The 13,490-nt window shown below is 56.9% G+C and overlaps 1 protein-coding gene across 4 annotated transcripts; it reads right to left on the bottom strand.

Moving 5' to 3' along the window:
- Positions 1–560: 560 nt before the first annotated feature.
- On the bottom strand, positions 561–13,490 carry NAA40 (N-alpha-acetyltransferase 40, NatD catalytic subunit). Of its 4 annotated transcripts, none has more exons than XR_011524116.1 (9): positions 13,245–13,424; positions 7,543–7,638; positions 6,562–6,614; positions 4,239–4,334; positions 4,010–4,168; positions 3,777–3,860; positions 3,259–3,336; positions 2,205–3,002; positions 561–1,615 (listed from the first exon to the last, which is right to left on the bottom strand). XR_011524116.1 is itself a non-coding variant. In XM_070565257.1 (8 exons), exons 1-8 carry the CDS (start codon positions 13,248–13,250, stop codon positions 2,861–2,863), a joined length of 714 nt encoding a protein of 237 aa, XP_070421358.1. In that variant the 5' UTR covers positions 13,251–13,490; the 3' UTR covers positions 561–2,860. The 4 variants fall into 4 exon arrangements, 2 of the variants coding, with proteins under 2 accessions (XP_070421358.1, XP_070421357.1); XR_011524117.1 differs by lacking the exon at positions 13,245–13,424 and adding an exon at positions 12,627–12,685; XM_070565257.1 differs by having other exon boundaries at positions 561–3,002; positions 13,245–13,490.

Below are 13,490 nucleotides of genomic sequence, written 5' to 3'. Positions count from 1 at the left end.
GGTGCCATGTCCACGCCCAGGATCCGAACCAACAAAACCCTGGGCCGCCAAAGCAGAGCGCACAAACTTGACCACTCGGCCACGGGGCCGGCCCCTGAGACTTTGTCTTTTGTGAGTGGCGGGAAGAGGGAGTTGGAGTCTTTTTAAGAGACAAAGAATATTCCGAGTAGCCCAATAGAGTAAAAGGGAGAAAATAAACACCGACATTCTCATCTACTCAACTCCCACACAAGCACACTGGGATTTACGTTTAACCGCAGATGTCAAATGTCACAACGCCTGGCTTGGGACTCTATCAAGGACGCAAAACAGGCACCCCTCAGAAGACCTTTGACCTCTACCCATGGCTTCTGGGAAGTGGTACACGCGTGCATTCGGCCTGGGTCCCACCTCTGGCTGCTCGCCCCAGACACCCTGAGGTTTTCTCAGGCCCGAGGCTTCCTGCACAGGAAGGGGCATGGGGCCTCCCAGGGTTTAGGCGCAACACTGGGGCAGTCAGGGGTGTCCTCTGGGACCATGCTGCTTATGGCAGCCCAGCATCAGGAAGCCCTGCCAGCAGCTGAACAAAGCATCTTTTATTTGTGACATACAAATACAACCAACACAAAAAGAGATCACTTTTTCCCTTTGATTCCAGTGATAACAAGTTGCTAAAGAAAAAATATATATATACCAAGAAAGAGTTTATCTTCAAACTTTCCTCTAAAAAAACCAAAAAGGGTTAAAAAGAACCATACACATGTCATAGACACATCTGACATCAACAAAAATAACCTGAAATAGGATGGATACAACTAGAAAAAAAAAATCTTAAAAAATATTTTAACATGCCCCAAACAAACAACAAACAAAAAAGCCTGGTACAAAAGGCCTTCTGTTTCTCAAACCAAGACCTGGGGGAAATGGAGAAAGAGTGATGTTTGCAAACTGACTGACACCGACAACACAGCCGACCTGTGTCTCAGGCGGCGCCTCCCGCCCCAGCCCCGCGCCCCTGGCAGGCCTGTGGGAAGGGCCGGCAGAAGCTGGCAAGCGGGGTGTGGGACCAAGGGCCCCAGTGCCAGGCATCCAATGACTGGAGAGACAGCATACACGGAACTCACCTTATGTTGGATTTACACTGAGGGTCCCTTTTGGTCCCCCTGAGGGGGAGGTATCAGAAATCCATGATATAAGACAATAAATACTTATCTTTCTGCATCCTCTGAGACAGAGGTCAGAGAAAACTCTTTCTAACATGCTTGTCATTCCATGGTTCTCAAACGCTCCCCTCGGAGCCAGCAGGCAGGGCAGAGGTCCTCTCCAAGGAGCGCCCGTCCCACTGGTGGCGGGGTCGAGCCTTGGGCGGAGGGCTGGGCTGGGCTGGGTGAGGGAGGCCGGGTGCACAGGCCCCCGCATGAGCAGGGAGCGGGGGAGAAGCGAGAACAGCTCTGGGGAGATCTGCCTGAGTCAGGGCAGAGGGTGGGGGGTGAGCAGACTCTGAGGTCAGAGGGACCAAGGCCCTCCAAGAGAGCAATTTCATGAAGGCTGGAACCTTTAAGACACTCCCTAAAGCAGAGCTCAAGGGGAGGCGCTGAGTGCTTTTTCCTGGGTAAGGATTTGGTCATTTTCTTCCCTGGAAAGGGAACAAAGGCGAGTGTGAGCTCTGCGCCCGCACACCCTCTCTATCCCAGAGAAGAGGAGGGCGTGCTTGTCCCAGCTCCAGCCCGCTACCGCAGGGTGATCCCAGAGAGAGAAAAGCAGCTGAGTCGGCCCCAAGAGGCGTTCCTGCTGCACCCTGAGCTGCGGGCAGGGCAGCGGCACTAGCGCCTCACTGAGGCGGCAAGGGGCAGGGGGAGCGCAGGCAGAGCAGCCTGCTGCTGGCTGGGGCTCTCTGAGGAGCGGGGTGGTGTGGAGAGGGGTGCCCCACGCTCAGACAGCTATCAGCACCAAGACAGAGAGGAAATGGCCTTCAGTGAGCCGGGAACGAGGGGTCCTTCTGGGGGAAGACGAGGGCTCCCTGATGTTATCCCCCTTGGGAGTAAGAACAGAGGTATCTGGGGTGGGGGAGAGTGGCGCGGGGCGATGGAGAGAAACAGGCAGGACCTCTGCTTTCTGCTATGCCTGAAAACCTCGAGTCACCGCCAGGAGATCCAGAGGTGAAGCTTAGAATGCAGCGAAGTCCAAAAGCCCAGAGAAGCAACCGTCCCCACAGCGGGCCCCACCTGCCGCCCTGCTCCTGGTCCTCTCGGCCCCTCACTGCGTGATGGAGAGAGCCCTCGTCCCGCAGTCGGCTGGTCCCCTGGGAGACTCCACTCTGTGGCTGCAGAGAAGCACAGCCAGAAGGAGCGCCCTCACTTCCCCGTGTCGTGGCACAGAAGACCTGCCCACGGTCTCCATCGGAGCATTCCGTCCACAAAGCGAGTATCTCCGAAGCCTCTCTACGCCCAGATCTTACACTGAGTCCGTTTCTCTTTGGGGACCAGCCAGACCCCGACCCAGAGCTCCAGGACTTTCATAAAGGTGGCTATAAACACTCCATTTGTCCAAGTGTGTGCAAGTGTGGGTGCTTGTCAGCAATCCAGCTGCAGAGAAGTCGGGGAACCTTACGCTCAAGGGCGCAAGAGCCGAGACAGAAGGCAGGCACCGTGCAAGGACGTGCGCCTCCTCAGCATCCTCTCCTCTCTGCTCCCTCCCGGCGCTCTGCTCTTCTAGGAGAGGGGGAGGGGCAGCTCGGACCACTCCTCCCCAGGGCTCTGTGCTCTCAGGGCGCAGCCTGGCATGTGCAGGGCTGAGGAGGCCACAGCTCTGAGGGCACCTGGCAAGTGGCGTGAGACTGGGGAGAGAACAGGCCTTGGAGAGGGCGTTCTGGCTTGGGAGTTCAGTGGCAGCAGCCGCCACAGTGCCCGCCCGCATGTGAGTGCTGGCTGTCCCCAAACTTGGTCCTCCGGCTCAGGATCTCATAGGAGCAGTCCTCCCCACAGCAACCGGACATGCTCGGGGAAGAGTCGTCGATCTCAAATCTGCAAGGCAGGCAGGGAAGGGCTGGCTGCAGGGAGCTGCCTGCCCTCCTCCCCAGCCCGAGGACTCTTCCACCAACCACACACACGAGACCCCTACGAGCGAGGGCACAGGGACAGGGCATGCCGTCTCACCAAGCCCCTCCCCATGGACCACTGCACGGGGCGCTCAGGCAGAGGATGAAGGGGGCCAGGGCAAAGGCACTGGGGCAGGCACCCCCACCACCCAGAGCGCCCCAGCCCAGGCCCAGCTCCTTACTGCAGCGCTTCTCTGAAGAACTGATAGGCGCCATGATTGTGCTTAAATACTGTTAACATAACTTTCTTCATCTGTGTGCTGAGAAGAAAGCAGAGAGAACACCTTCTAGAAGGAGACCCGATGCGAAGTGACGCCTCCGCTCTCGTGCCTGCCTGCTGTCTCCCACCTGCTCCTGAGCCGCACTCCTGGGCCCCAACTGAAGCCTCGGTCTTGGGTGTGACCACCCCCAGCGCCTCCCTCACCGCACGACCTGAGGCACCCCCCCAACTGGCTTCTCCTCCCCCTCCTCCTCTCTGTACCCCACCACTCAGGCTAGAGCAGGAGCTCAGATGGGCTCACTCCACTGGCCCAAATATAAACTGGAGTCTCAGCAGGACAGGGAGTATCTCACTGAGACGGTCCTAGACGCCTTTCTTCCCAAACACTCTTATGAGCCTCATCCTCCAAGGAGCCTCAAAGAAGAGCAGAGGCCACAGAGGCAGCTGCTGCGACCCGGGCGACATCTGGGGTGACCTTACCTATTGGCCATGAGCTGCAGGATCTGGATGAGGAACTTGCCCAGGCCTTTCCGCCGCACCTTGCTTTCCAGCTGCACCTCGTAGCTGGGTGGAGACAGCAGGCAGGTGAGCGCGGAGGCCGCGGGCCCTGGCAGCCGCAGACCCAGACAGGCACTGTGGACCCTGCCACCAGCTGGGGTGCCCAGAGCAGCACGTGCCCCCACTCGGCTGCACCCCCCTGCTGGGGCTCCTACCAGTACAAGACTTCGTCCCCACACTCCACGTCGAACCGGAAGTGAGAAAAGGCCACGGGGACGGAACTGCTTTCCCAGGCAATGAGGTACCAGGCTCGGTCGTCCGTCATCTCCTCGCGTTTCTCTCGGTCCTTCCAGCCCCACTCGCTCTGCTCATACCTGGGGACGTGGGGGCAGTCAGGGCGGGGCGCTCGGGGGTGAGGAGGGCTCCCCCGGCCAGCGAGCTTACATAGTCTGCATGTTGGTCTTGGTCAGGTCAAAGGCCCAGTCCACAGTGGCCGGCTCCAGTCCCGACACTCGCTTACACTCAATGGACACGTTTAACCTGCAGAGAGGAAAGGAGGCGTCTGGCGCCGGCTCCCGCCCGGCACTGCCCACTGCCCTCAGAGCCTGCCGTGAGGCTCGCCCGGCCTCAGCTAAGCCACAGAGAACAGCAAGCCAAGCCTTGTCCTCCCGGATGTGACTCCAGAAGGCGCCTGTGAAGGAGCCAAGGCTTTCGGACCGAGATTAACAACTGTCATCACCACCCGCCACCCTGACCTCAGGCCCACTTCCTGCCTCCCCTGCTCGCCTTATCAGACTCAGCACTTTGTCAGCTCCTGTCCCTCTCTGCCACCTCTTTGCTCTCTCCACCCTCTCTTCTGTTCTTTGTAATAAACACTCTTGTCTTCTCTGTTCCCTTAGTTCCGGCCCTTTGGCATTTTCCCTGTCACTTTAATTTTGGCACTGGCTCCTTCCTGGGCTCCCACAGGACTCTTCCTTCTTATCCACCAATCTCACCTTTGAAGGTGGCTGGGTGACCTCAGGCCCTTCAAGAGGACTACGGCCCACACCCCGTGAGGAGCCCCGCCTGCCGCTTCCTCTGAGGACCCAGAGGGTGCTCACAGCTGATCAAAGAGGGTGGCCCAGGGTCCAACCCCACGCTGTTGTCCTAAACTAACACAAGCTGAAGGCATTAAGGGATCTCAATCTGCTATCTACTGCTAAATGAAATTGAAGTAAATCACTTAAATTTGTTGGCCATGACCCCTCAGAGGACACTCCCGCTGGAATCCGCGTCCCCTCTGCTGACTGGCACGTCGTGTGAGCGCTCCATGTGCTCAGCCTAGTAAACTCGGAACTTCCTGGCTCTGAAGTCTTCCTTTCTTTGTAAGTACTGACCATGTGGTAGTCAGAAACCCCCAAACACAACACTGCATCCGTCTTAGCTTTATATTTTCCAAAGGCGGTCTGCAGGTATACATTCTCTGCTAATCTGAGTTCTTTAGTACATGAAAAGAGGATCAGACACAGAAATCACACAAAATTCCAGGCACCAAAGGAGCCCAGCGTCAGCTGGCAATGACTGCTTCAGAGCCGCTCCATATTTTTGGAAGTCAGCAGAAATGTGGAATATGGAACACTGAGACACATCACAGGAAGGGATCTCAAAACTATGTCAGAGGACTTCCCAGCAGTTGAGTGACAAAGCTACCAGACGGACTGTAACGCACCTGATCACAGACAGGAGCAAGAAGACGTTACTGTGACATCATGAAATTCAGACAGAGCCACGCAAGGCAAAGACAGTGTCACCTACAAAGTCTGCTTCATATTCGCATTTATCTATTTGCTTCATCAAGATACTCATACCAGCCGCTCCTTACAGAACTGGACGTATTCTCCTTCCTCCTGAACCCACCCCGGGAGTCTGGCACCGTCACTCCGTTTCACAGACACACAGCGAGGCCTGAGCGGTGTGAGTGACTCGTCCGAAGGTAGTTAATAACAGGCGCAGTTTCAATTCAGACCCGCAGCTGTGATTCTCTAAGACAATCGCTCCTGTTTTTCCCTAAGCCAACAGCATCTCTGTCAGGTTATGCTTCCTATTTTATAAACCAAAAAGACAGACAGGGAAGGGGGCCTTTAATCCAGATTCCATAGGAAACTGGATTAGTAATAAAAACTGTAGTAGCAACAGCTAACACTGATCCAGCCTGCAGTCTGCTCCAGGCACTCACGCTTCACATCTAATCCTCCTGACGACTCCATGAGGAAGGTACTATTATTATATCCGCTTCTGACTAGAAAATTGACGCACAGAGAGGTTAAGTAATGTGTCCATGGTCACACAGCCAGCAAGTGGCTTTTAACAATTATACTATACACTCAAGGAAAGAGCAGTGGATTGGGAATTAAGAGCCCCCTGAACTGCCAGGGAGAAACTCTGTAAGCTCAGAAATCTCCTTCAATCTCTCTGAGCCTCAGTGTCTCCCTGTATAAAACAGGAATCCGCCTAGATGGTTTTCCAAGTTTGTTTTAGCTCTCTGATTCTTCGTCTGGAGAGAATACCAAGTTCTAATGAGCTATTGTCTGAGCACGTGCACGCTTTGCTCACTCGTGGACTCCTCTGTCACCCTAACCGGGGGATTTTATATCAAGAGGGCACCACCCATAGTTTCTGCTTTCTCGTAAGAGAAACAACCAGGACACCTGGGCCTGAAGAGGCCTGCCCTGGGAGGGGAGCTCCTAAAGACTCGAGGAGCAGAGAGCCGGGGATGTGGGACGCTCACCCATTGCGGTCGTACTTCTTGAACACCGGGAAAGCCTCCAGAGGGTCTCCGAGCTGTGGAGGGAGAACAGGGTGGCACACACGCAGGCACTCGCAGGCTCTGCCCCAGGCGCGACATGGGGCGCACCCACGTCGGGGCCTCGCTCTGGGCCATGAGCAGCCCTTCCATGGACCCTCCCCCTGCCTCAGCTCCGACATCACGGCAGGAGGGAGGCCCAGGACAGCAAAGTGAGCTCCATCGACAAAGGAAGAAGAGGCTTTACCAGCCTCACAGTAATGCCGGCCTGGGGCACGAAACCTGCTCACGCTCACCACCCAGGGAAGAAGCGAGGACCCACAAGCCACCTGCACATTTCTAGGAAACCCCAACCAACCTCACTGGTCAAACCCTAAACGGAACCACCACGTCCCTGAGCCACATCCTCATAAATCTGGACTGTTTACTGAGTGGGCTAAAAGAATAACAAAAAATGGGACATGGAATGGGGTCAGAAAGGACGACCAGAATCTCTCCAGTCCAGTTTGAAAGCCAGTCCCACTCCCAGCTGGGCCACGTGGTGCTCAAATTCACGGCTACTCTTCCCCTGACTGTGGCCCCCTGCCACCGGGCTGCCGCATCCTCCTGGCCCCAGCGCCACCTCTGGTACTTCTCGGGCAGCCAATAAAAGTTTGAAGGAAGGAAGCGTACCACCTTTCATGAGGGAGGTCTCCTCCCCAGCAGGCAAAATCCTAACAGAAACATCTCCACACCCGCTTCTACTGGTCAGGAAGGAGACCACAGAGAGATGTGAATCCACTCTTCCCCCAGCCTGGGCCCCAGCAACTCTGGGCTGGGCTGGGCGCATTTCCCTCGGGAGCAAGGAGGCAGCGGAGCGTGGGTGGGTAGTAACACAACTCCGCCACAGGGTGGCGCCAAAAGAAGTCAAATCAGAGCCCAAGCTGAGGCTCCAGGAGGAAGGGTCTGCAAGGAGGGGAGAGTCACCCTGTTGGCAGCGTCCACTTTGGCACAGACGGCATCCATGGCTGCTCGTTCTTCCAACCGCTTCTGCTTCTTCTCCTTGGCTTTGCTCGACTTCCTCTGCAAGAGGGAAAAGCAAAGCTGGCTGGAAGGGCTGAGGCCAGACCCAACTTTCCCTCTGAGGAACCGAATGGTCAGTCCCCTGCATCCCCAGCCTGGCCTCAGCGGCAGGAACTTCCAATCGTGGCTGCTGCACCCTTGAGGGGTGGGAAAGACCCAAGCGTTTTCCAGTCCTGAGGCCATGCGAGCATCACTAGAAGGGAGAGCACTGACCCTCAGACCACCGAGTCACTGTGAGGACCCAGCAAGAGCACGTGACAATGCCTGTGGCAGAGCCAGGCCCCCAGCAGGTGCCTAAGGAATATTCACACATCCCTTCCCTCCTAAGGAGGGAACAACTAGTTTTAGACACATTCAGGGCAGGTTTCAGGGAAGAGCTGGCATCTGAGGTAGCCACTGACAGCTGTTCCTAAGTATAAGCTTATTCAAAGCCTTTTCAGTGTCTCCCAGCCTCCGGAGACAAACATCTGGGCTGGGGGCAGCCCCTCTGGGAGCTGGGTCCCCTTTCTGGCCTAGGGAGAGGGAGCTGCTCCCCAGAAGCGCTGCTCAGCCAAGGCCAGTGAGTGGCAGGCACGTCACGCATCTAGGAGCAACAAGGGAAGAGTGAAGGGCCCCAGGGGTTCACCTGGGGACACAGGCCATGCTGACACGTGGTCAGCAAGGCCACGTTGCAGGGCACACAGGCAGCAGAGGAGGAGCAAACAGAGGCTGTCCTTGCACAGTGGGGCCAGCAGCAAACCGCCCACAACCACATAGAGCAGATCCTATTGGGAGGCCCATGTGGGGCTCTCGCAGGCGTGAACGGACCCTCTTGTAAAAGGCTGGGAACAGGGAAAAGAGCCAGGGCTGGAGCCTGACGGCCCGCAGCCACAGCCTTTCTTTGCTCCTCAGGCCCTGCGGGTCCCTGGGCAGGACACAGACCTTCTCTGACCTCCTCTCCTGCTCAGTTGCCCCGGGCCCTTACTACCTTAGAGGGAGAAAGCCCAGGAGGGTCAATACCGCACATGCTCACTAAAGGGCAGTTCCCATTCTCAACTCCCAGGAGGACCAGGGCAGCACCCGCACCGGGACGTGCTCGCCCACCCAGCCCAAGTCCAGAAGGCATCCCAAAGGCACTGGTGGGACGGCTCTGATTTTTACGAACTGCAGGCCTCTGTGAGCCCACCCCGCAAGCCCTGAGCTCACCAGAGAGGTCTCACTACCTCCACTCACACCTCAGTCAGACACTGGCTGGCCCCAAGGACGGGTGAGCGGAGAAACCAGCTGCTGGGAAAGTCACTCACGGTGAATTCTGCCCTTGGCCCCCAAGGAATGGCACTGCTCAAGTCCTCCTCTCCAAGCAGGCAGGAGGCAAGAGCGCAGAGACACCAGGAACTCACAGGGATCTCTCTTCTGGGTAAGAACTCGCCCACTGCCAGCTACTCACCACCCGCAGGCTGTGCTCGAGCCAGGCTAGAGCACATCCCTTGCCTAGAGGAGGACCAAACACTAAAGAACAGAGCACTTCATCACGCTGGGACCGGGGCCAGCGTCCGCCTGCCTACCACACAGAGGTTTCGGGGCATCCATCTTTTTCTCTGGGAATCTGGATTTCAAGACAACATTGATACACTCAGCTTACAAAGTACTTTCACAAACATCATCTGGTTCCATTCTCGGGGCAAAAACCATCACCTCCCTTTACACGTAAGGAAACTGAGGCTCAAAGAGACGCCAGGGCTCGTTGAGAATTCCCTGGAGAGGAAACGGGAGAGGGGAGACTCAGTCCCAGGGGCTGGGCCACAGACCCAGGGTTTGTTCCACCAGCCACGCTGTCTCCCGCTTGAGCCCGGCCAAGATCAGGCCTGGGGCCTCAGAGCCCTCAGGCAGCCACTCGGCAATGCATTTCTCATTACCCTTCTTACCCACTTTGGCAGTGGCTGATACGACACGCCAACACAGCACCACCCCTGCCCTACCTCCACACTGAGGCAGGGGTGACGAACAGGGAAAGCCAAGGCGAGAGGTCCCCAGGGCCGTGCCACGGGGCAGAAAAAGCACGAGTTGTGGCATTGATCAGGCCAGGCCAGTGCTCCTCCTGCCACACTCCCTGCATGACTTGTGAGAGGAACTCCATCTCCAGGAGAACGGGGACGCAAACGCTGACCTCAGAGAACAGCTAGGAGGAGAGGACAGAGGCCAGCACACCTTTGCAGTAGAGGCCCCTTCCTCCGGCCTGCGTGCCAGCTCTCTCCAGCACGGTACAGAGCTGGAGGGTCAAAGGTGCTGGGAGGAAAGCGTGCCTCCCGGGACCCAGGCAGCCCTGCACCGTGGGATCCCTCCACAGCATCTCTTTTCTAAGCACAAGCAGCTGGAGGGCCAAGCCCGGGCCTCCCAGAGATGCATGGGCTCACTCACGCGAAGGGACAGGCAAGCCAGGCGATGCTCAGAGTGAGGCTTCGGGCTGCCATGGCCAGAGCCCGCCGATAATGAAAGAGCCCGGGAGCCCCACGGCCTGTGCCCGGGTCCGAGGAGGCTGCTTTGGGCTGGCAGACTGGCTCTCCCTCAACCCCGCACGCTCTAGGACAAGTGGGCGCCCAGTGTTCCAATTAGCTCTGCCCTGCCTTGTGGAGGTAAGGCGATTCTGCAGGGACCCAGGAAAATTCTCCTAATTAAATGGGAAATAAGCACAGTGAACAGGAAAGCTCATTGTGGTTAAGTGTCTTTCCCAAGGGAGCTTTATATGATAAAAGAGTGTGGGATTTTGAGTCAAGAGATCTGTGTTGGATTCTCAGCTCTTCTACTTAATAGCTGTGTGACTTTGAGCAAATCATTTAATCTCTTTTCAGCAAGTTACTCAGTTTCTCGGAACCTCAATTTCCTCATCCTTAAAATGGGGCTAATGATGCCTCCATGTCGCAGGACTGTCGTGAGGACGAAATGATACACTCTAAGAGATAGAAAAGTTCTTCGCAGCAGGGACTTCTCTTTACAAGGGCCCGCTAGGGTCAGACAGCCTGCCAGCACTTCAACAAGGATGACTTATTTCAATCTTTACAGTAACCCAGCAAAGTATGTGCGCCCACTTCTTTGATGAGAAAACTGAGGTTACACAGCTTTCAGGGTCACAGAGCCAGGGAAGAGAATTCTCAGAGGCCTTCCCACGACCCTCCCTCTGCTCCCAGCAGACTGCAGACGCCCTGAGACAGAGGTCACGTCTGCTTTATGCGCCAGTGTATACCTAGTGCTCAGCAAACAGGAGGCACTCGGGCTCTCCCTGCCAAATGGGTCATCCCAGATTCAAACCCAGGCCTCAACCCTAAAGACCATGCTCCTTCCAGGACGTCAACTACATTTACACAGCACTTGTCATGAAGAAATGTGACAGAAATGTCGTTTTCACATGCAGCTGTCACACCCCTCCCCTTCCTATTCCTACGGCAGTTCTAAGACAGCTAGGGGTCACACAGAGAAATCAGGAAACACAAACCACCCAGATGGGGGCAGGAGGCACCTTTCAGAAAAGGGGTAGGCATCCCCCAGATTTGCAGGTTCAACGCCTCCAACCCACAAACTCCCCAGGATCCTAAAAGAACCTCTGTTTTTGGCGAACGCAGATAGAGAACTAAATTCTAACTCTAAAAGACAACACCCATGTAGCAGGAAGGGCGCAAGAACTGTGAGAAGAACGGGGCTCCAGCGAGGCCGCTCTCTCAGCCTGGGGCCAGGCTGTCAAATGCAGCAGGGCCCTCGCTGGAGGGCGGCCACTGTGATGACCTTCCTGACGCCAAAGCGGGGCGCCCAAGGCTCCCACCCATGAAGAATGAGGTTAATGAGAGGGGTTCAGGGAGAAAAACTCAAGCGTCTGCTTTGCAGCGAGTTTCAGGCCAGAAGAGACAAGGTGGGGGCCGTTCCGAGAAACACATCTGTAAAGTATGAGTAATAAGATTGGGGCCCTAAAGGAAGCAAGGATGGCAGTATCTCTGAGGCCTGCTGCTTCGACTCGACCAATGAGGAAGTGTGGAGCCAGACTGGCATGTTAGGCTGCTTGTTTTCACTCTGCCTGCAGTGGCTGGTGCTGGGCAGACACTTACCCAGAGATACCGCAGACACAGGTTTCATTTAGTTTCAACAAGAGCTGGGGTCTGGGCCCTTTCACCAAAATCTAGGTTAAATACGCCTCGGGTCTCTAGACTCGCTTTGCTCCCTATGAAGCATGTAGCATCCCAAATTCCTGCTGAAACAGGGTGACTGTGTTTTGACACGGATTACATAAAGTACTTTGATATGGATGAGACCACTATTTCTGTCTAACAAGTTGATTCGTTCAGTCAATAACTATTTGAGTGAGAGGAAAAAAAAATCTAGGTTAATAACAGTAGGGACAAACCCAATGGGTTAAAAATAGCACAAATCCATTTTAGATAACTAAAGGCTGAGAATAGAAGCAAAAATAACAGCCACTATTTCAGAGGCCCCTATTCGGCTATCCACATCCACTATCTCATTGGATCCTCACATCTATCCTAAGGGGGAGGTGTCATCAGCCTCCTCACACAGAGGAGGAAATTCAAATTCAGAAAGGCCAGCCAGCGAAGATGAGGCTGGAGCTGATCTATCCAGCTCCAAAGTTAGGCTCCCCAAAGGCAGTGGAAATTCCACGGAAAAACTAATATACACAATACCGGAGGGGAGGGGGAGGGCCAGTTCCATTTTTAGGAGAGTGGCTGATGCTACTCTAATTGGGACTTAGGAGGGTGAACTCACAGGAACATGTGAACGACTTCTGCCCAATCCTCTATCAGCACATGCCAGAGAAGGGCACAAAACGCACCACCAGGCGGCCTGGCACAGAACAGGTGGTCACCACCCACCAGCGGCTGGGGCCGTCACCAGTGGCCTCCCCATCAGCGCCCCGCTCCCCCTCTGCACAGCTTCCCCACGCAAAGCCACCTGTAGTGCTGAGACCACGAAGCACCCCAGTAACAACGAGAACCACTTGCTCGCACCTAGGAGGCCGTGAAGGCCGGCCTCTGCTGGAAGGGAAGAGGATGTTTCAGGAGCAGGAGGAACCTGGAGGAGAGGTTTCGAAAGAGAGGAGGGGAACTGGCTTCGCTGAGAATCCGAGTAGCGGGAAGCGCGGCGGCCGGGGATCCGGGAGACCCGAGTCGGGGCCGGCCCCCCGTCACCGCCAGCGTGACCTTGGCTGGGGGCCTTCTTTCCTCTGGGCCTCAGCTCCCTCCACGCCAGGCCTGGCCCCTGACGTGGGAAGCCCCAAAGCCGGTGACAGCTAGGGGACAGGGGACCCCTGGGGATGGGGGGATATCCCAGGGCCTGCGGGGAGGCCAAGAGGGTAACAGGTCCCCCAGGAAAGCAGGGCGGGCGCGACGCGGGGGCCCCCGAGGGGGTGGGGCCCGGAGAAGGGGTCTCTCCGGGGATTCCCGGGCTGGGCCAGGCGTGGGGACCCTTAAATGGGGGAGTGGGGTCATGTGGGGGCTGGGGGTCACGTGAGGCCGGAGGGGGTCGGAGTCACGTGAGAGGGGCTTCAGGGAACAATGGGGGCGCAGGGGGCGAGGGGAGCGGGGAGCGCTCCCGGCCCTCGCGTCTCCTCTCCCCGCCTCACTCACCCCCATGGCGGCAGCGGCGGTAGCGGCCCTCGACTCCTCCTTCCCACACTTGCCGGCGGGGAGGCGGCAACGGCGGCGGCGGCGGCGGCGGCGACACCAGAGCGGCGGCGGGCCCCGCAACGCGCATGCGCCTCGCGGGCTCCCCCGCGCGCCCCGGCGGGCACCGCGCCGGCGCAGAGCCCGGAGGAGAGGGCGGGCGGGGCGGGCGTGCAGGTGGAGGGCCCGGGGGGCGGGCCGAGGGTCTCG

The sequence above is a fragment of the Equus przewalskii genome, chromosome 11 (assembly GCF_037783145.1).
Source record: "Equus przewalskii isolate Varuska chromosome 11, EquPr2, whole genome shotgun sequence".
NCBI classification, from domain to species: Eukaryota; Metazoa; Chordata; class Mammalia; order Perissodactyla; family Equidae; genus Equus; species Equus przewalskii.
Note: the sequence above shows the minus strand (reverse complement) of the source record. Positions and strands in the feature narration are given on the sequence as shown.

Coding starts and splice junctions, on each gene's coding strand:
- NAA40 (XM_070565257.1), bottom strand. Junction 4,169..4,238: donor AAGACCAACATGCAGACTAT/GTAAGCTCGCTG, acceptor CCACGTCCCCAG/GTATGAGCAGAGCGAGTGGG. Junction 3,003..3,258: donor TTCTTCAGAGAAGCGCTGCA/GTAAGGAGCTGG, acceptor CCTGCCTTGCAG/ATTTGAGATCGACGACTCTT.